General features: G+C 37.8%; 1 protein-coding gene across 1 annotated transcript in view; it reads left to right on the forward strand.

Annotated features, from left to right (window-relative positions):
* Window positions 1-201: 201 nt before the first annotated feature.
* LOC104528538 (mitochondrial 10-formyltetrahydrofolate dehydrogenase) overlaps window positions 202-23,278 on the forward strand; it is a gene marked incomplete at its 5' end in the record, with an annotated part of 28,318 nt that continues 5,241 nt past the window's right edge. Inside the window, 17 exons of the mRNA XM_010172576.1 lie at window positions 202-343; window positions 3,063-3,297; window positions 6,488-6,653; window positions 7,494-7,595; window positions 9,240-9,329; window positions 10,389-10,523; window positions 10,921-11,046; window positions 12,468-12,559; window positions 13,421-13,568; window positions 14,293-14,412; window positions 15,601-15,728; window positions 19,079-19,229; window positions 19,939-20,009; window positions 20,114-20,219; window positions 20,599-20,686; window positions 21,334-21,427; window positions 21,674-21,770. Coding sequence (XP_010170878.1) covers window positions 202-343; window positions 3,063-3,297; window positions 6,488-6,653; window positions 7,494-7,595; window positions 9,240-9,329; window positions 10,389-10,523; window positions 10,921-11,046; window positions 12,468-12,559; window positions 13,421-13,568; window positions 14,293-14,412; window positions 15,601-15,728; window positions 19,079-19,229; window positions 19,939-20,009; window positions 20,114-20,219; window positions 20,599-20,686; window positions 21,334-21,427; window positions 21,674-21,770 — 2,091 coding nt within the window. The remainder of the gene's footprint in view (window positions 344-3,062; window positions 3,298-6,487; window positions 6,654-7,493; window positions 7,596-9,239; window positions 9,330-10,388; window positions 10,524-10,920; window positions 11,047-12,467; window positions 12,560-13,420; window positions 13,569-14,292; window positions 14,413-15,600; window positions 15,729-19,078; window positions 19,230-19,938; window positions 20,010-20,113; window positions 20,220-20,598; window positions 20,687-21,333; window positions 21,428-21,673; window positions 21,771-23,278) is intronic.

Raw genomic sequence — 23,278 nt, forward strand, 5'->3', positions numbered from 1 at the left:
ATTTTTAGGTTAAATATGTTCTCTCTGAATTGTACATTGCCTGTCATTAATCTCAAAAAATTGCTTATAATTATTCCTTCTAAGGTGATTGGGGTAGAAAGACTATTGAACATTGATCAAAAAGGAGCAAGAGAGAAATATAAGCGGCAAGATATTTTCTTTGCATCCTAGAACATTGCTTGTTTTAATTCTTTTTACCAGGCTTTTCAACATAAGCTAAAGCTAGCCCTCATAGGTCAAAGTATTTTTGGACAAGAAGTTTATAACAAGCTGAGAAAAGAGGGTCATAAAGTCGTGGGAGTATTCACAGTTCCTGACAAGAATGGACAAGCTGATCCTTTGGGTAAGTGTAACCTTAATCCAAATGTTAAAATTACAGGCATACATAATAAAATTGTGTTTTTGTGAGAAGGTGATATCTATATGGGAATGACTTGCATATATTGCCTTTATTACACTGGATTCAGCAAAAGAGCTATACTTCAACAAGCACAAGTCCCAGAACTGGTTTAACTTTGTTAATTATTCAGTATTTAGAAGTTGTTTCTAACCATACAGGGCCATACAGTAGGATATTTAAAAAATAAATTAGTCTCGGTACCTTATTTGAATGCCTAGAAGTAATCATCCTGAACTAGATCTATATCTTAAAGGGAATAGCCGCTGAGTCTGTACTTGAGCACAAATGTCTGTCACCTGTTTCACTGTGCTGTCTGGGATACTCAAAGCATGAAGCCAAGACACTTTATCCCTGGCTTTCTGCCCTTTCTGCCAGGCTTGCATGCAGCAGTGTACTTGCAGAGCCTATTTCTGTTCCAGTTGGACAAAGGAAAACCCATTGAAAAGACTAGAGGAGGCTTTGCTGTCCCTTTTGTCATTGACAAGATGCGTAAAGATTTTCTAGGCTTTCTGAAGAAAGAGTTGTTGCATGACAAGTATTCAGAATTGTACTCATACAACAGAACTCAGCATGACATAGAAGCTACTTTGGAATCATCTGAATTGTAACTTCCCCTCCCCACCCCCAGTGGCATAAAAATAGTTAGTTAATATGATTAGCAAATGGAAGTGCCAGAATGGAATATAGCTTTATGGATAATGAGAAATTAACACTACATTCCATGAGCTGTTTTAAGCCCCCCCCTTTTTTTTTTTTTTTTTTTTTTTTTTTCTTTTGGATGGGTCCTGACATGTATTTACAGAACTCTTATGAGAGAAGATTCAAACATAAATTTTGCTTACCTGGGCTATGGCACTCCCAAAGTAGCATATAGTTCTCAAGTTTATTGTATTCTGTGACTCTACCTCATTAAAAGATTTTATCACACTTTGAAAGAGTTGGAGGAGGGAACTATTAGTTTAGAAAAGCCAACTTGACTATCCAGCTCTGAGAGTACACCATAACACTTGGTTACATCATATAAACTAGTGCACAGTTATTACACTAGGAGATGTAACTAAGCGAATCTTCCACTGATTTCAATCATATATTTATTTTAACTAAACCACGGAATTAGTTTATTGCTTTCCCACTGGAAAAAAGATAAAAATAAAAATTACTAAATACTTTGATGTTTTTTACTTCCAGATTACTCAAACCGCTTAAGTCTCAAGTGAAATTTGCTAATGTTTCTATATCCTCAGACAGCTACAATGTTTATTTCTAAAAGCAATTTCAGTACACACTAAGGTTCATTGAATGATTTAAGTATTTAGTTAAGACCTAGGTTAGTAGGCTAAAGATACTTCAGATCAAGCTAAATATCCAATTTCAGAAGTGAAAAAGAGAAAGTACAAAAATGTGTTTAGAAATACAAACTAAAAAAGGTAAACTTTCCATATCTCTTCTTGTTTTCCCTTTTCTTCCTATTACGCATACAACTCAACAGCTGTAGGGTTTGACTCTATCTTACTCTCTGTGATGAGTTACTAAGCAGTTATGCAATAGAATTTATCAAACACCTAAAAATTCTCTCTGCAATTAGTACAGTTGTTTTTTCTTACCTTTGAGCCTAATTTTGGGTGTAGCTAAGTGTCTCACAGATAAATGGAGGCATATCCAGAAGGCATCAGTAAACAGAACATTGAAGAAATGACTGAAGGCCTCTAGCATCTGTAATTATTTGCACCACATGGCAAAATGCTGCTGACTTGAGTGAATCTTAGTTGTGCGTAGTCATATTCACATACAAATTGCTGAAGTAGAAAATTAAGTTCTGCTAAAACAAACTTCTTGCAGGCAAATGTAATGACTGGAGAAGAAATGAAGTTTCACTGTTAAATAGTCAATAGCTTTCACAATTCTTTTCTGCTTTCACTGTTACTTATTAGCCAAGTCATGAGTGAACTTAAACTTGAGAATGACATAAGGTGTAAGAATGAAAATCAAAGACAGAATTAATAAAATACATCCAAGCACAAAGGTTTTTGAACAATATACAGAGCAGTACAGAGGGCACTCTGTAATCATACACTTGATGACCTGCTTGAGTTGTCATGCATTAGACATGGATCTGTTGGAGCAGATTCAGAGGAGTGCCACAAAAATGATCAGAGGGATGGGATATCTCTCCCGTGAAGAAAGGCTGAGAAAGTTGGAGTTGTCCAGCCTGGAGAAGAGAAGGCTCCAGGGAGACCTTAGTGCAGCCTTTCAATACTTGAAGGGGTCCTATAAGAAAGATGGGGACAGACTTTTTAGCAGGACCTGTAGTGATAGGACAAGGGGTAATGGTTTTAAGCTAAAAGAGGGTAGATTTAGACTAAATGTAAGGAATAAATTTTTTACAGTGAGAGTGGTGAAACACTGGAACAGGTTGCCCAGAGAGGTGGTAAGTGCCCCATCCCTGGAAACATTCAAGGTCAGTTTGGACGGGGCTCTGAGCAACCTGATCTAGTTGAAGATGTCCCTGCTTACTGCAGGGGGGTTGGACTATATTATCTTGAAAGGCCCCTTCCAACCCAAATCATTCTATGATTGTATAATTCTATGATCTCTCTAATTTCAAGTTTGAATTTTTAATGCAAAATGTGAATTAAAAAATAAAATTGTTCTTGCCTCTCAGCACTGGCAGCGGAGAAGGACGGCACTCCTGTTTTTAAGTTCCCCAGATGGAGAGCTAAAGGCAAGCCTATCCAGGAAGTAGTTGCAGCCTACAAATCAGTTGGAGCAGAGCTAAATGTCCTTCCATTCTGTACACAGTTCATCCCCATGGATGTTATTGACTGTCCAAAACATGGCTCAATTATTTACCATCCATCCATTCTACCACGCCACCGAGGAGCTTCTGCAATCAACTGGTGAGTTATGTTCATCAAAACTACATGTGTGTCCTGTTGGGATGTTGGGCCATACCCATTACTCATGTAAATACTGGCACAGTTCTGTTGACTTGCAACTGCTCTGAAGGAACTTGTCTGAAGCAGCTGAGTATTCGGTTCGTGAGCTGCACTTCATACCTAAGATTCATTATGATTTCCAATGCACATGCAGCTGTTATTCTGGGAAGATCAGTGATGTGATCTATACATTCATATAATTTACTCACATAGGCAAATCAACAATCTGTAGTTATCATAGGCAGGACACTGCCCTCCTACCTTGTCCCCCACAAACATTAGATAAATGTTACAACAGGGCTTGATGCAGAGTCTGAGATTCCACAGAAGGAAAGGAAAGGGGAGGGAGAAGAGAATCCACAAGAATAAAACCTTATCTTACTGTGTTCCTCAGCAATGCACATGGCTAGATTCAAAATGGTACTATGAAAGAACTACACTGCAATAATAAGCACAGTAGACTCCAATCTTTTAAAAGAGAACAGAATAGTAGGAAATCTGTACTGGTATTCAAGATGAAGGAGCTTAAGATTTTATTATCATACAGCCCTTCTTTGTGTAGAATAAGTCAGAACAATTCTCTTGAGCTGAACTGTGAGTAGAAGAGAATTTAGATAAACTGATAAATGAATAAGAATCTCTTCTCAGGACCAGGAGACTTTCAGCTGAAGGTTCTGCAGGTTTCTGTTCCTTCAGATTGTGTTGGTGCAGGAGATTGGAAAACAGCAAGAGCAATACCAGTTTTAAACAGGCTCAGAGGAAAAGCCAGGAAACTATAGATTGGTCACTCTGATTTCCATGTGCAATAAAGTATATAGTTTCTACACAAATGGGCAAATGTTATAAAGTGAGAGTGAGGTTAAGAAAATGAGTGGTCATATTCAGAGTTAAAAATTCAAAAGTTATGTACATAAGGGGGAAAAAAACCTAAACAGCAATAAAATATGTTAGTTGTTGATACCCAGAAAAGTGACTGTGGAAGGATCTTAAATACTGTCTGCATCTCAGTTAGAACATGAAGGAGCTATAAATGCTTCAGAAAAGGCTAAGTAAGATTCTCAAAGGTATAGAACATCCTCCACGAGATGGGAGAGAAATCTAGAAGTCTTCAAACTGGAAAAAAGGTCATTGGGCAGAAAATATGCCAGCAGTGTATTAAGCCATGAGAGCCATGGGAAGGTGAATAAGGAAAGATTGCTCATTCTTAATCAAAAGTCAGGGGTCAGTCAGCAAAGAGATCAGGTAGTAGGATTTTACTAAAAAAGAAGGTACTTTTACTCCATGATTAAACTGTTGAACTGCACATCTAGAGAGCTGTAGAAGGATTTTTTCACAGAGGTGAAAAATATCATTAGTAGGATTTGACTAAAAAAAAAGGTACTTTTACTCCATGCAGTCCATTATTAAACTGTTGAACTGCACATCTAGAGAGCTGTAGAAGGATTTTTTCACAGAGGTGAAAAATATCATCAAGATCTGTTTCACAGGACAATGTAGATACAAACTCTCTTTCAGGAAGTTTCTGAGGTGAAGGTTCCTAGAAACAGAGTGATATATCACTGAGTCTTGCTCTGTTTTGCATATTCTTTCTGTAAGCACCAGCTCCTGCCCTTCTCAAGTAAAGGCTGTTGTCCTAAGACCTTTAAACTAGCTAGGATTTGGCCTTGATTTGGCCCTGGCTGACCATTCTTGTGTTGCACCCTCACACCCCTTGCTCTCATCACAGCTTCTTCCCCTGCTGTGGCTACAGCCCTGGTGCTGATCAGACCCTTTCCTGCCATAGTATGACTGAGAAAGCCTGTGGGAATTAGGCATGGCTAAAAGGGCACCAGGCACAAACAAGGGTCCGGGGCCTCTGAGGGTTCCTCACTCCATCCTTTACAGCCTCTTCCAGCTGCTGCCACTATGTTGTCAGCAGCTGTCTGCAGAGGAAGCTGGTGGCCAGAGGAGGGGGCACACAGTAGTTCCCATCTTATCACCTATTCAGCATCAGGGACATTTGCCCATGGTACGTTCTATTTCCTGTCCATGCAGAGGACATGCACATGCGTTCTCACCAGGGTGCTCTTTTGGCATTTGTACATAATATAAAACACAAAAGATGGTGCTTAAATGTATGAAGGATCTGATATGGCCTAGACAAACTTCTGTAAGCTTTCACTTTTTTGAACCTGTCAATTTCCCCAGTTGTCTTTTGAGTTTGTCCCTCATTCTGCACAAATGGGTGCTTTACTCCTTTTAATAATGTAGTTTACACTGCTTACAATTAATAGTGAATTTTCATGTGTGTAAGCCAGATCTCAGATGATCCCATTACAACATGGACTACCAAAGGAATATTTATGTGAGATACGTCTTACAGAAAATGGCATTGGTGTCTGCATGCAGACAAATGGTTAAAAGTGTGTAGGAAGGATATATTTATCTCGATTTCTGGCTGCTGCCTTAAACACACTTCTGTTTCATTATACATCATTCAGAGGCATGTGCAGCTCCAAAGGAGAACTGGAAATCTAAGCGGCTGAAGTTCCCTTCAGATTCACAGACAGATTCTGAACTGATGTAAATTGGCATAGGGCTATTGTAAGCAGTGTTATGTTCGTTCACAGCAGCTGAGAATCCGTCTGGATATAAATTCCCTTAATAACTTTTCCTTAACCAGTTGCATATCCACCATTTTCCGCTCTGAGTTTAACTCTTTTTCAGCTGTGGGCCAGTTGTACTTCCCTTCCTGACCTACAGATAAATTGTGAGGCTTAGCTAATTACAGTAAACTATGGATTATATCCAGATGATATGCTGTCTAGATGTTTCCATCTTTCAAATTATGTCATAACTAGGGCACACCTTTTGCTCTGTGTGTCTTACCACTAATAATAATTTAAAAATCTTTATCTTAATGAACTGTTTGATAGACACCCTGTATTCTGTTGCAGTATTTCTTATGTCACTTTGTGGAAACCACACATCAACAGTATCAAAACTGTGGGTTTCTGGCTATTAAATGTGCAATGAAACTTGTATTAAAGATGGTTAGGGTTTTCTTTTCTATCTTACTTAACACAAATGAATGTGTAACAGACAGGTTGATATCCCTGACTGCTTTCATACTGTCTGTATTTACTGTAAGGCTTTTTTTTTTTATGTCCAGGACTTTAATTCAAGGAGATAAGAAAGCAGGATTTACTATTTTTTGGGCTGATGATGGTTTGGACACTGGACCAATACTTCTGCAGCGAGAATGTGATGTTGGCCAAAATGATACTGTGGATGACTTGTATAACCGGTTTCTCTTCCCAGAAGGAATAAAGGCTATGGTATGTTTAGCTGAAATAAATATCAACATTTTAAGAGGAAAAGAAAAGCATCTGCTGGAGTTTGAAAGTAAAGGAAATATAGACAAGATGCATGCATTTAGAAAGACAGGTTGTGGTGCTCAGGCCACTCCTAGACTTCAGTGGAGCTGTGATGCTTCACAACAGCTGAGGAGATGGCCTCAGAGTATTTATTGCTGGCAGCGGGCAGAGCATATCCTGTTTCCACAGAGAGCAAGAAGGCGGATTTGCCTGGAATATAGCTCTTTCCACAGATTTCTTGGATGTTTTTACAACGTGAAATTTTTTACAGGCTCAGAGAGAACAGAAAGTTAGGGGTGAGGTTGAAAAAAAAAGGGAGGTAGTGTTTTAAGTTCAGAGCCCTGGTGGACTGGCTTTGGATTTTGCATGCTTGTCTTTTTTGTTGTTGTTTTAAAATGAAGACAAGAAAATGCATAAAAATATTCATCATGGATTGTTAGAGAAATTTTTTCTCTCTCCCATTTAAATGCAGAGAAATAACTTTTTGCAGAAACAAAAAGGAAAGAGTTGAATGCAAACATACAGAGCCACATTCTGGTCCTGCGGAATTCAGGCAGCTGCTGTATATTTGGTGACTAGGTACTCCCATCAAATTTCTGAGGCTATTTCTTTTGTCAAAGAAATTTAAGCATATATGTATGTTAATCAGTGCAGCATTGGTCCCCTAGATTCTTGAAGTCCTAGGTTTTAAAAATAAACCAGTTCCCCTTGTGGCAGAAAGTCTTTTTCTGTCGTTCTCAAGTACAACTGAGGAAAAAAGGTGAACGAAGCTAACATGAAATCTGTTACTTTTTCACTTAGGTGGAAGCTGTACATCTAATTGCTGATGGTAAGGCCCCTCGTATACCTCAGCCTAAAGAAGGGGCAACATATGAAGGGATCCAGAAAAAGGAAAATGCAGAGGTAGTGTTAAATAACACTTTGCTTTGTGCATATCACTAGAAAAGTTGTTATTAACTCAGATTACAATACTAGCGATATCAAGTTTACATGAATTTTAACTCAGCTGTTTCCCCACCTCTTATTCCTGAGATAACTCCAGTGATGCATGTAATGGAGCCCCAGGTTAAGTTCCTATTCCCTTTCAGCAGTTACATATATTTAGAAACTTGGTGTCCTACTTGGAGTCATCTACACACAGCTAGATGGCAGCTGCACTTTCAGTGGATTCTTAATGTTACCATACCTTTAAATACAGCATTGAATGGAAATAGCTCTCTTTGATTACCAACAGTCCATACAAAATTCTCTACCAGAAATAGATTTGATGTCAGGAAAAGAAAGTGTTGGCACCTTTCCCGTTCACACCAGGAAAACAAAATATAGGTCAAGTAAACAAATATCAAAACCAAAAATTCTTTAAGCACCCATATAAGAATTATATTCTATAAGCACCCCCCACCGCATTAGCCACACCTTCTTTGTGGTGGAAGACCACCATAAAATGATAGCAGATGCTGCCTGTTATATCTTCCTTTCCTAGAGCAGTGCAAAAATTAAAAAATTAAAACAAAAAATCCATGGTGAATGTAGTCCTTTACACCTGAAATATTGGATGTTATGCTTTGTATCATATTTCAGTTCTTGACTTACCTTAGAAACAAATATCTTTGCATAAGGGTAGTTTATTCATCTCTTTGATAGAAGATATAAGGAGCTCCCTTGGAGTGAACTAGCTTAATCTTCCTGCTCTAAACCTATGCTCATTGGCTTATAATTTGCTTCTAAATATTCTTTATTCTACTTAAATGAAGAAGGATGCTTGATACTCAAGTTCTGTTATTTAGTAGCTATTCTGATACTTTCTTTAATTCATTTCATACCTACACTCACAATACTGCAAAGATAAAGGAATACATTTTCACTGGTGCTATATATTAAATACACAGGACATTCCTAAAACATTATTTCCTTTTTCCTCAAAGTCTTGCAGGAGTTGCAAGTTATAGTAGGGATTCCATTTATAATATGGTTTATAAAGTGTTAGTAAATTATTAGAAAGTATTTTAATAAAAGCTTTTAGATTTGTTAAAGAACTTAGGTTCCAAGCAATAAATAGATCAACTTCAGCAGGAGGTGATAACCCTTCTGCTGAAGTTGCTATTTATATTTATACTTATACTTATACTTATACTTATACTTATACTTATACTTATACTTATACTTATACTTAAACTTAAACTTAAACTTAAACTTATACTCTTGTTATTACATTTGTTAATCATAATATTACATATTTATGAATTAATACCTAGTAGCAAGAGTTGCATTTTCATTATACTAGTGTGAGAAGGTGGATCTGTGAAAAGATGCAGACTGCACAGAATACAGAAGTGCTAAGAGCATCTCAGTTGATAGGTCTTTGATGATTAGCCATCTGGAGATCACTGGTCTTCCTTTTTTAGATCAGACCCTTTCCACGTTCTTAAATAAATGAATGGTTGAAAGAGAAGGAGAGAGAATTTTTAATTCTTATATAGGAAAACATTACTGACTTGATTTGTACCTAAACAGAAAAAAATTAGCTGGCATGTCCTGATTTCCTAGATCTCCTGGGACCAACCTGCAGCAGCTTTGCACAATTGGATTCGAGGGCATGATAAAGTGCCTGGAGCATGGGCAACAATAGATGGTCAGGTATGCTCTGAAAACTAGAAGAATATTATTATTTTCGATACCCTTTTTTAACCTTTTTTATTATAAAACTAAAGGTGTCTACATCCAGGGGAATACAAAGGAGAGTTACATTGGAGTAGCTCTCATTTGATCACTATGTTTTGTATATATCTAGAACAGGCACCTAAACAAATGTACAGAACAGAGTACTTAATATTTTTTTAATGATAGATCCATTTATTTCAAAGAAAGATAAGAGCAATATCTGAAAAAAAATTGTCATGGTACAAAGCAATAAGTAAGAAGGGTAGAACCAGGCTGTGCCAGTCATTTTGGGAAGCAGGCATGCATTACAGTATACTGCAGCCCATGCTGTGCAGTGGGCTACATCACAGTATTAACAGCAAAATGAAACACTCTGAGCTACTGAAATAACAAAGAAGATTTTATTTTAAAGAGATTTAAGCCTAGATCATTTGCAGGAAGAAATATATCTCATTTTATCCAAACCCAACTACTTCCTTTCAATGTATTAAAAATACTATATGTTTGATCCACATAGTACGTTGATAAAATATTTTTTAAATCATATTATCTTTCCTGGCTGTAATGTCCAGATTTTGTTACTTTAGTATTAGCCATCTGCTGGTAGGCTGCTCCAAAAGCCTGGTTCCGCCCTAATGTCCAGGAACTGTTGCTGATTTGAGAGCCCAGAAAGGACAGAAGAGCCCAAGAGGGAGGCAGTGTTCAGCATTGCCTGGGAGCAGAGCAGAACTCCACCAGTCACAGTCGGGCTTCTGTCAGTCTAACACTCCGGGCATGCACAGACAAAAGCTGCTTCCCTGTCTGTGCTGGTTCCAGCACGCACATTGCAGTTAAGCAGCTTTGCAGGTTTAGGCAGCTTGCAAAGTTTTACATGTCCTGGGTTGTAAAGATGCAGAAATCATGTAACACGTTTTCCATATGTAGGTACGTATATTTTATTTATGTTATATTAAAGCTTCAAAACAGTATATTTTCATTATTAGAATTTTAGAGCATGTTTAGCATCTATGCACTTCTAATTTTATTTATTTTTAGGTGGTTACTTTTTATGGGTCATCATTACTTGATGCTTCAGTGCCTGCTGGACAAGAGCTGGCAATAAAAGGTGCTTCAAGACCTGGACTTGTAACCAAGAATGGTCTAGTCATTTTTGGTAATGATGGGAAGATGGTAAGTGCTCACCTCGGCAAACTGGAGCCTGGAGGGAATAACTTTAGCTTCAAGCGCAAGTAGTGTGGAATTTTCAGGCTATAAAATCCAGCTGCTAATGACAGACAGCTAATTCAGTTGAGTTTATCAATCCTCTACCATCCTATAGAGAAGACATTTATGTTTTGCTTCTCACTAAATCCATATTCATTTCCAATATGGATTAAAATGTACTAATCCTAGGAGAGAATCTGAAAGACAGGTAGGAGTAGCCTATGTTAAATTACCTGCATCATAGCAGCTTTCCTGCAAGCCTTTTATTTTACTGTTTCAATAACTATATTAATGCCTAAAACCTCTTCACACAAGGATGTATTGCCTCCCAGATAGTTCAAAATCATATCCTCTCATTTTTCAGGTACTAGTGAGAAATCTGCAGTTTGAAGATGGAAAAATGATTCCTGCATCTAAATACTTTTCTACTGATGAAACAACTGCCCTGGAACTTACAGAAGAGGAGAAAAAGATGGCAGAAGATATTAGGGTAAATCAATAAACTGCTTTAGTAGGATATTACTTTAGACAAAAGCATCACGTACTTCTTATTATAGGAAAGGCGTATCTTTTATTTAGCCATGCAAATTATTTTTTGATAAAATGTACTCAAAAGAGTATGGGGTTGAATCTTTAGTTATTGACATTAATTCAGGTGGAATAGGGAATTGACTAGAGTACTTACATATAACTCTAGAAAGTTTTCTTTCAGATACAAGTGATACAAATACAGTAATTGCAGGATCAGTCATGGTAAATATCTATGAATGATGAAGGTGGCAGTGAGAAAAAACAAATGGACCTTCACCTCACAACAGTGTGATTTCCAACGCTGACAGACCTGGGCAGTTCTGAAATGCCTTCTGTGCTCTGGTGTTCCTCACAAGAATGTGCTTAGAGTGGTCCTGTTGGACAAGCTGCAGGCAGTCTTAGAACAGCAGTCTGAAAGAGAAGAGCAGCAGTTTTCTCCCTGTACCTGTGTGCGCCGTCTCTCTTCTGCCACAACACCACACATGGGCTGGCTGACAGAGGGATGGGCAGAGGGGCAGCTGAAGCAGAAAGTTCTCATAGTCAGAGAGACACTTTGCTGCGCTCTCATGTCATCCATCCTTCTGTAGCCAGTGTCAGGGGCTTAGCCGAAAGCCACATTTGTCATTAAAATTTTGTGCCAGTGCAAGTGAATTGCAGATGTCTTCGCTTCTGCTGACTCTGCTACAGGGTCAATAACTTCTGGCACAGGTCAGGCAGTTTGATGCACTAATATTTTAAACTGCTGCTTCAGGATTACCTTGAACCTGCTTGCTGGCAATCTAAATGCTGCCTGGAGCTACTGACTGACTGAGACAAAAATAAATCTAAACTCTTTAGATCATGACACTACCTGCTAACTCTGAAACCTAATTATAATCAATTGAAATACTACATTAACAGTTATTTTGCTGTTCATGTTAGAAGAAATCTCCATGTCAAGCATGCAGCTTAACCTACTTCTTCACTCTGCCCAGGTGCCAGAAATGCCATCAATCCAGTCACAAAGTGCTCCAGGCTGTCCTTCCTCTGCTGACAACATATTCCCAAACACAATGGGAAGTTATTATTTGGAGGATAAAGATCTTTAAAAAATGAGCCTGAAATTATTAGCATTGTACCATTCAGGTTTCTTGCCTGATTAGGTGAAATTATTATGGAAAAAAATAATATATTTTTATAAGCTAGTTATGCTGAAGGGTTTATTGGCTAACATCAGGTCTCTGGACAGTTCTAGACTCTCTTAAAATAATTTTCTGTTTTAGAATCCTTCAAATAATACATGTTGTAGACACAGATACCATAGAAAATACGGTTTGATAAATACTTCTTGCAATTAGAGGATTATTCATTGTTGCATGCATTATTTTTATGTATTATTAGGCTATTTGGAAGGGAATTTTGAGCAATGTTGCTGTAATTGAGGATTCAACAGACTTCTTCAAATCTGGAGCATCCTCTATGCATGTTGTCAGGTAAAAAATATTCAAAATAACAAAATTCTGAAGCTAAAGTTAATGGAAACAAAGTTGTCATCATGGTTTTAAATCAGGGTTGATCAAGTAGTGTTAAAAAAAAATCCCCCTATATTTTCCAATACCCTAACAATTCCCTTTCCTGCCTTTGAAATGTGATACAGTTATGCTCCCAAAATTAGGAGATATTGATGTAAATCTGCTCTTTCTATTCAAGCAAATTTCCCCTTAGCTTCAGGAACATCAGCACATGGGGGACCATGGTGGTGCTCAAACTTGTCTGCATGCAGTGGCAGGGATCTCAAGACCAGGGAGCTGATTGGGAAGCTGAGCAAAGAACTCCCCAGAGAGAGAGGAGCCTTTCACAGAAAGAATGGAGCCCATGCTTACAAATGCACTGAGTTCATCCTGTGTGGGGTCACCTCAGTTACCTTCTTTTTTGCAACCCGGATACTCTGGGCCACGATAGAAAACCAGCATGTCAGATTTTTTAAACCAAACTGATTATTGTCCTTATTACTTACCAGTCTCATAGAGCTCTGAACATCCTCCATGTGTTGGTTAGAGTAGTCTTATATACTGTTTTATCAATCAATATATTCTGTTTGTCATTTATTTCCAGAAGTTTACCTAAGAGTATTCCAGAACTGACATTTTCTTTTCCGTAACACCCCCAATTAAACCAACAGATTTCACTAAAATGTACAACTTCTGTGCCAGTCAGAGAAACACACACACACACATATTCACATGCATAAAAACTGGTGCCCAGTTTTGATCCCTTTTGACCTTTTAATGATTCAATTATCTGAAGAATTATTTAATTTGTAATTAAACTGATTCTTTCTTCAAAATCTTTAGAATGCTGGAAGAAATCAAACAGAAATATAGTGGACTTCAACTACAGAATGAAGATGTGTATATGGCCACTAAGTTTGCAGACTTTATTCAAATGGCTGTCAGAAAATTCAGAGGAGAAGACAAAGAAGAAGAGTTAGTTATTGATTATGTAAGACCTTTTATTTTGCCTTTATGGCTTAGTCTTTCTTGGTTTTGATGGGAGAGTGGACAATGCATTAGACTGCTTGATGCAGAAACAAATATTTGGTCATACAAACTCTTCCTTGTGACTTTTTTTTTGCAACTTTTGTATATTTGCATTTTGGAAGGAACTTGTATATTGATTTAACTTACTGTGTACCAGAAACCAGGAGATCAAGAACATGCAGTAGAGTAGCTTGCACACAGGCAGATATTCCTCCCTCTCCCCTGCACTGTCCTGCCAGTGTGCTTTAGTCAGAATGGTTCTAGACCTTCTGCTTTCCTTAGGCAAATAGTGCTAGATTTTTCTCCTAAAAATCTGTTAGAAAAATTTGTGTGAAAGAGGATTCTGGGGTCTTTTAAGTCATTAAGCAAGTCAGGATTTCTCAAATTTGAGAATTATGCATTTAATGAAGTCCACTAAGACCAGCCTTAACCAGGGTTCAGTACTAGTTTGAACATAGAAATCCAATGATTAAAAAAACCCAGAAATCTGCTTAACTATCTCAGAGTATGGTCACTGGTGTTCAAGGAGAATATGATTTCCATTTCATTTTACTCATTTGTAACAGCCACATATACATCCTAAAATGCATCTGGATATTGGCTGCAGATATCAAAAGATTGTTAGGTAACCTTAAAATCTCAGTTATTAAAAATTTAAATTAATTTGTTGTATATTTCACTCTTAGGTTTCAAAAAATGTGAACAACATGACTGTGAATATGCCGTACCAGTGTTTCATAAATGGACAATTTATAAATGCTGATGGTGGAAAAACATATGACACCATAAATCCAGCAGATGGATCAGTAAGTAATTTCTAAATATGATCAATACCAGTTTATTTCAATTTATGTGCCTATTAAAAAAATCTAAACCATTAACTGAATATTGCTAATTTCAAAACCATAAAGTACACAATAAACCACCTCTGGAAATAATCTGAAGTTTCAATTTACTTCTCAGTTTGTATATTCTACAGTTTTTTCATTTCAGTCAAGATGCACAGCAAAAATAATCTTCTTCCACTTTACCTAGTACATCAGCTTCTATACCTAGCTGTATGTTTTACTTTGATTTCATTCTTGTTTAGCTTTGCAAACAAAAATTGCTGGTCTAGCTGCTAAAGAAGAATTTATTTTAGAATATTTCCTGTCAGTCATCAACTTCAGTTTTTATTTTACTTTTTTTACAAATCTGATGTCTTAGGGCAAGTGTGACTTTAAAATGTCCCTTTAAATTCCCAGTAAGTAAATTATTTTTCAATAGGAAAATACGTACAGTTGCACTTCAGTCCTGAACTACTGAATTGTGGTTGAGCAACCCATAACTATATTATAAATTATAAATTATTATAATTAAGAGAATTATAAATAAGAGAAGTGATTCTTATATCCATGTAATTGCCATTTAATTCTGGAGTAAATAAATTCTGCTGAAATCAATGCCACAAATTTCACTGTCATCAGAAGTTACACTCTGGTACTTTTCCTGAAACTCATTACAGAATCAAATAAAAGTAATAACAATTCTGTATTATGATTTACAATGTGTGTATTTATAGAACATAATCATCATAAAATACTGTGTGTATATGGTGGTTTATGGTAACAGAAGCTCCATTCCTAAGAAATGGAATATGCAGGAGTCATTTTAGCATGTTTAGATATTGGATCATAATACCACATATAAAGACTTGCATTTTTTCTAATATCTCATTGATTTTACATCTGGAAATAGAGGGTAAAATCCAGTGGGACAGTGCACCTTGCTGTGAAGAAGAAGAAAGATCCAGGAATCTTTAGTCCCTGCAGTGTCCTCCAAATTCTGCCACCTCAGTTGTGTCTGAACTTTGCAGCCTGACTCACCCATGCCAGTTGCTGGGGCTGAGGACATTGAGTATTTCCTTATACCCAGATAAGAAGTTTAGGAGGAAGGCGTAACACTCTGCATCCCAGCCTTTCAGTTTGAACTAACTCAATGCTACCTTTGGACAGGTAATAGCCAGTGTATCTTCTGCTTCATTGGCTGATGTTGCCAAGGCAGTGACAGCAGCAAAGGAGGCATTTGAAAATGGTGAATGGGGAAAAATGAATGCAATGGAAAGAGGGCAACTCATGTACAGGTATGTGAAAGGCAACTTGTGTTTCTTTCTTTTTCTTAAATCTTATTGTTTTGTTCCTCTGAAGAACTGTTGCATACGTTTTCTGAATATGGTGGATATTCATAATCCCACTGTCAGAGGAACCAGACTAGCTGGTTTTTCATCCCCTAATTTACTTCATTGTACCAGCCTCAGATTTTAGCAGGATAACCTTTCTTGTGGCAGAGAAGAATCTCGTGATATCTCACTGCCACCATTTTATTTATTAATGGAAACAAAGAATTTGAGGAAAACATCTTTTAAATACTTGACATCTTCACTTAATCTATATGGGGGGGTTTTGCAAGGATTTGCCTTGTAAAGCCCAAATCCTTCTGGATAAATAATGCTGAGTTTTAAAGAGAGAGTCTACCTAGGTTAGGTAGGCAGAGACTTTTGACCTTGCTAAGCCTGCCTGCATCTGCATTCTATACACTAAACATACAGCCACATTGCCACTGTTTTTGAAATAGACTGTAACTGATGCTAGGTTTTTCAGGATCATGATGCAGCATACTTCTCACCTGGCTAAAGACCCACTCTAGGAGATGTGTTATGGTCTCTTGTGGAAGAATTGTCCTGTGCAGAAACACTCTAAGCTGAATCCCACATATATCTGAGACACTTCCAGCTCTCATTTGGATCTGTTTCACTGTGTCAACCCTAGGTAATGCCTGGTTCTCATTTTGGCTGTGCTGTTGTTTCAGAAGATAAACAGAGTTTTTGCTGAGTGAATGATATTTTAATGGTGGGTTTTCATCCTTGAAGGGCAAGAGGTGATCTTGGAAAGATGATCATGCTAGCTAGATACTGCGAGAGTGATACTGGAGGCAGCTAATGAACCAATTACTGTGCATTGTCCTTATGCCCTATGGTGCTTCTGGTGCCTAACAGCAAGCACAGATAGAAGAGTCTTGAAAACCTGGGATGACTAGAAGCTCCAGAGCTTCCCTGTAAAGAAAGCTTCTTTTGTGGAGCTATATGAAGAGCTTTCATTGCTTTTTCAGTTCTAGGACAAGCAAATGATTAAGTAAAGTAGAGATAAGTAAAGAAGCAGGTTGCTACTCCTGGATGGCCCAGGTTAACATTTAGCTAATGTCATGACAGCAAATCAGTTGTCAGCCCAGAGGAGATGTACTAGGCAAATTCTGTTCCTATTCAGTATGTGGAAAGCTACTAGTTACTGGGCTTGACATAGCAGCTGGCTTTAAGGAAGTTAGGATCTTGAATAGACCTGAAACTCCCTGCCTGAAGGAACCCATGAAGGAGTAGATCCTGTGTATCAAACACCTTTCTTCTGCAGGGTGGAGTCTGCTGGATTATCAATATTACTATTGGATGTTCTGGCCAAGCCAGTTGTGCTGAGGGGACTGTATGTTTATCTATAGAGAAGAGAAGGAATTTTTTTCACTTTCAAAAAACGTAATCTTCAGTAGTGTGCCCATACCCACTGCTATGTTAAGCCTTCATTGTGCTGTGGCAGGAGGCTAGCCCTGGACATCAGAATACACAGCAGAAGAAGGATCAGTTGCATGGCAAGCAGCTGTAGGATAGTAGCAGGCTATGCATTTGGATGGCAAGGCAAAATAACAGTCTCTTAGTTTGGCTGGGTGCAGGGGTGTGTCACTGCTCTCTGCATAACATCTGTGAGGATTTGGAAACTGAAGATCAATAGGATCCAGACGTTTGGAATATGCAACTAGATGATGACCCTGTCCTCATAAGGGTTAAGCCTAGCAAGACAGTAAGGAGTAGGGAATCCTTTGCATGTCTGTGCTCTGGCAGCCAAGGAAGAGGAGCATGGAGAAATGGGATGCTGCACTTGGGATACAAGTGTCTGTGTCCTGCTGTAGTGTATGCAGCAGATCATTTGTTATCACATGAACAGAGCTGTAAGACTTCTTACTTTATTGAATGCTTGGATGTAAATTCCCCTCCCCTCTTTTACCGTATTCTTATGGACCAAGTAGATATAATTAGAAATTTAAAAGTACTAAAAAATGCTACATTTTACAAGTCATTGCAGGCATTTTATCAAAAGACAATGAAAGCAAAACTGAAAACTCTGCTTATCTCATAGATTATGTGACCAAGCCTTGGGAAAAGGCCTGGAGGACTGTAAAAAACTTGAGTAGTCATCACAACAGAAAACAGGCTAGTCAGAACTCATATTAAAATTAAATACAGTCAGTCACTTAAATTTTTCACAAGTGTGCACAGATTCAAAGCGTGAACGAACTTGGGTGTAATTTGTATTAGGAATGTAGAGTGCTTGAGAGCCCAAGTTAACTCTGCCCCAAAGAGAAACTTTTAAGGTCTTAGAACTACTGCTCTGTGTTTTACATTTGCCAAGATTTGCAAGCATAACTGTGTTAGGCATATGGAAAATGTTACTCCCCTACACTGCATAGATTATTCATGTATTAAACTCTTCTCTGCTTAGGTGACTGGCTCTCTAGAATAGCTATACCAGAGTGTTTATGTTGCAAACCATTCCCAGTATGAATGAAGGCTCTGGTTCACCTTAATTCAAACAAGGCCCCTTTCTACTCTGGCTTCTGTTCAAACTAGAGATTTTGAGTGCTGAACCAAAGAGAATGTTTGTACCATTACATTACAGCCCCTAGCTCTGCTACTTTGTCTTAAGGAATAATTAATAGAAGATATTAGGCATGCATTAAATTGAACCTTTTCCTTTGTCCCTGACGTGCCGTATCCATTTTTGTGCACACTACTGCTGGTGCCCTGACCTGTAGCTGAGTCTCCAAAATGCAGTTAAAACAGGTACTAAAGAGCATTTTCCCATCTCTGCAAATGTTTTAAATGGGCAGACTTTACATAACAGAAAAATAAGTTTCAGACTCGGTTTTGAATACTTTTTACAGGATCTAAAATGCACTTGGTTAAACTCTTAAAATCACATGAAACTAGGATCTTGAGTATTCCTTCTTGGTACATTTGATTACTTGACATTTCTTGTGGTATTGTGTATTTGCTTTCTGACTTACTGGTCTGATTTTCTATAATTGGTTCCTTGGAGTACAACAGAAAAAGAGTAATTACTTTTTTTGTGCAAAACCATAATTGAACAATCAGGTAAGTTTTCACAGTTCATGTCTTCGTACAGCCAATGTGCAGACATTTGCAGACTTCAACAGGCAATTGTTCAAGTTGTTACTGATATTAATGAGCCGTGGCTGCAGTGCTCCACCTCCAAATTCTGTGAGAATGCTCTTTTAATTATGTTTTTTTGCCATACCAAATATAATTTTAGGCTGTCAGTGGTTAGATGTCACTTCTCTTTGATGTGGATTTGTAATGTTTTATTAAAGACTTGCAGACCTGATGGAAGAACATCAAGAAGAGTTAGCAACAATAGAGTCTATCGACTCAGGAGCTGTCTACACTTTAGCTTTGAAGACCCATGTTGGAATGTCTGTGCAAACATTCAGATACTTTGCTGGATGGTGTGACAAAATTCAGGCAAGTGAATATATAAAGGAAATAATAAATGACAGTGCTTCTTTACCCCTTTTTTTTCCCCCTGACACAGTGCCAAAAAGCAGTGTTACCAAAGGTAATCAAGGATTCAAAAAATAAAGAAAAATTAGAATTTTACCTAAAGTGGGTCTCACTGGCAACACAGAAGAACAGTCTGCCTCCAATTGGAGAATATGGATCTAGAATGTGACTCTAAATATCTCAGAAATCATTAGAGGTGTTACAGGGATGTACATATTTACTCAGCTCTTGATTATTTATGGAGCAGAATGTCATTGTGGTCATCATGCTGGTAAGTGCAGAGACTCTTGTGCTATGTTACATTCTGGCCAAGGCTGGTGAGTTTGCTTGATGCACATGGCACAGGTTCAATAGCATTTCCTCAAGTATCTTTTAATATCCACAATCAATAATATCATTCAAAATTTTTTTGTCCATCAGACCCTCAATTTATGTTTTTCCATACTTTTGTTATCTGTGCTTTTATTTCATCCAACTAAAAATCAGGAGTTGATCACAGTATCCATAGTAGGAAAGCATACAGTAGAAGCATCCCTGTGCCTTTGATGCAAAAATGCTTCTAAATTTTAAGCCTATTCTATGGCTTTCTGAAACGTATCTATATGGCAAGTATATTTGTAATAAAAATGATTAAACAGTACCAAGATTTGTCCCTCCTTCTGTCTTTTAGGGTGCTACAATTCCAATTAACCAGGCCCGGCCAAACCGTAATCTAACATTCACCAAGAAAGAGCCAATAGGGTAACTATCACTTTTTTCTTTTTAGTTACAGCCTTGACGTACAGAAAAGCCATTCAAAAGCTGCCATCAAAAATGTAATCTTTCCCTGTTTTTCCTACCTTAAGTGTGTGTGCAATTATTATCCCCTGGAATTACCCACTGATGATGCTAGCATGGAAGAGCGCAGCATGCTTGGCTGCAGGCAACACACTCGTACTCAAGCCAGCTCAGGTAAAACCAAAAAGGAATGTACAGACGGCTCAGGTCCTTCACTGTTTGTTCAGGCAAAATAATTCAGGCAATCTAGTGGATTTCACCCATAGGTTGACCTGTCATATGTACCCATAGGTTGACGGTGTCGTATGTTTTAAGATGCATGTATATTAATACAAATTGACATGCTGATACAAAGGCACTGATTGTCTTCAATTCTGCTCTGATGTTACTCTCATTTTCAAGAATTAATTATTTTCTGCAAAAAGCCATCACACTTAATTTATCAATATTGTGAGTAAGAAGATGAATATTGTAGCAAAATTAAGATGTATTGAATGTAAAACATACTATCATGTATCAAAATAAGAGACCTAATCTAAATGTTTCTACTTAGGTCACACCTCTGACTTCCTTGAAGTTTGCAGAACTCTCAGTTAAAGCTGGATTTCCTAAGGGCGTTATAAATATTCTGCCTGGTTCAGGTAAAACTTCAACTAATCATTGGTGATTTCACATATTTCCAGAACAGAACTGGAAAAATCTGTATGTCACCTGGCTCTAGCTAGTGGTAAGAGCTGTCAGCCTACACCCTTTACAAGTTCACACTAGTAACATGAACACTCTGAAAAATAATGTGTTACAGAGAAACACATTTCACTTGATTATAAAACTTCATTTTTTCTCCTGATCTTATAATCACTTGGAAGTATTTAAATGTGATTGTGAGACCTAAAGCAAGCTGGTAAGGTGTGTATTGGTCACTGTAAGTAAGTCATGGTCCACACCATGTTACCTGATGTTGCCATTTTCCTCTTCCCCCTAAGGAAGGAAATTGACATATTAACTGTATGGGACAGGCTCTGTTATAAATGAGATTATTCCACCTACAGTGGAATATTGAAGGAAGTTCTTTAGTCCAGACAGAGGAATTTGGAGACATCAGTGTGATCCAAGTTAACTAATATGAGATTTTTCATAGTCATATGAATAAAGCTGTAAATACAAATAAGGATGTGATATTGTACTTGACTGACATATTGTTAGCTCTCTGTGTGTAACAGTGCTGCTGCTGGAGTAATACAAATTGCCTGTGTACTGTCCAGTTAAGCTGTTTTCCTCACCTCAATAGGCGGATTAGTGGGACAGCACCTGTCTGAACACCCAGATGTCCGCAAAGTTGGATTCACTGGTTCAACACCAATTGGTAAACAGATCATGAAGAGGTACTCTCAGAAAAAGTTTCATAAATAAACACTGCTTAATCTAGTTCTGAAGTATCTTATTAGCTATATTGTGCAAGTAGCAGTAATACAAAAGCATAACTACGTATCGTTGTTTACATTTATGTAGAATTCTACTGACTATTGGAAAATAGAGGTTTATACATTTTCACTAGATATGATTCGAAGAAAAGAATGAAATAAGCTATTTAAAAGTTGGTTTTATATGTTTATTTCTATTTTTTACAGTGCAGCCACTAATCTGAAGAAAGTTTCTCTTGAACTTGGTGGCAAATCACCATTGATCATATTCAGTGACTGTGAACTTGACAGAGCCGTAAAAATGGTAATGTAACTTCAAAGTAAAATATATTCAAAGCCTTTGTGATATATCCTCACAGTACTGCATATTCTTCTTGACTTGCCAAAAACTGCAGTAGGGACCCCTTGCATGAAAAATCATGCAATCTGTTAGAAAACAGACTCTTTTTCTACAGAATGTTTTTTTATGCCAGCACAACTAAATTGTTCATGCTGCACCAAAAAGGTAAGGATTAGTACTACAAGAAATGTATACTAGAAAATACATCAAAACAAAGAAATATAGCTGGAAAGTATTTTCACTAGCAAAGTTAACATGTTAAAATTGATTTGTCAAAATCTGATACTCAGAAAAAGTACTTAAAAAATAAAAGCCTGAAAGTGAGTTCAATATATACATTGAGTTCCCTATTGCTATATAGTTCTTCTTAATTCACCATCACACACTGTAATCCACCTTCCCAACCAGCCATAATGTGTTTAAAGTTCATAAATAAGATGTGCAAATAAGAATTCAGTGGATTTAGGGATCTTATTTCCTGCTCAGGTAATCTGATTCATCAAAATGACAGCAGATGCAGTTTGCTCACTAACAAGCAAACAAAGGTCTTACCAAGTGCTAATTCTGTGAATTCTCTAAACCAGTACAAGCAGGTACTGCTACCAGGATGAAACTAGTATACAGTTTCTCCATTTTTGGAGTTTCTTTTGGCAGGAAAAGAGTCTGAGTGGCTGCGCAGTGAAGTTTATATGGAAAATAATAAAAGCTGAAACTTTGCAGTCAGCACACTGCTTGGCCCCACCGCTCTTCTCAGCTGTGGAAGTGAGAGAGGGTGATGCAGAGGTTGGCCTGAGCTATACCTGGCATTGATGGTTTTATATGATTGTGAAACAATGCTTTTTTGCCATACACTTGACACTAGTACATAATGCTGGTCATGCCTACTAATGCCAGGTCCCTAGACCTTTGCAGCTGCCAGAAAAACACTTTTTAGGAATTTTATTTGTCATGCTCTTCCTTCCCCCACCTCCCTGCCCCCTGTAAAAAAATTGGCAGGTATCAGTTCTTGGTAAATGAAAAGGAACAAACTGCATGGGGTCTGAATGCACACTCTTGAAATAGGAGGTTCTCTGCAGGTTAGAGTTAGGTAATGTTCACTCAGTTACATATGACTTTAGACACAAGCAGTATTGCTCAGTGGATTAGCAGTTTTATATGCACTGGTTGTGCTGCCAGCCCTCTTCTCTGTGATGCTGCAGCCAGTGTTTCTGTGGAAGACTGATGGAAATAAGTCCACCTGAACATAAGGAAGAACTTCTTTACTGTGAGGGTGACTGAGCACTGGAACAGGCTGCCCAGAGAGGCTGTGGAATCTCCCTCCCTGGAGATATTAAAAAACCGTCTGGACAAAATCCTGGTTCGTGTGCTGTAGGAGTCCCTGCTTGAGCAGGATTGTTGGACTAGATGACCTTCAGAGGTCCCTTCCAACCTCAACCATTCTGTGATTCCGTGATACGGAAAGAGCAGTGCTA

The sequence above is a fragment of the Antrostomus carolinensis genome, unplaced genomic scaffold (assembly GCF_000700745.2).
Source record: "Antrostomus carolinensis isolate BGI_N321 unplaced genomic scaffold, ASM70074v2 scaffold9517, whole genome shotgun sequence".
NCBI lineage: Eukaryota > Metazoa > Chordata > Aves > Caprimulgiformes > Caprimulgidae > Antrostomus > Antrostomus carolinensis.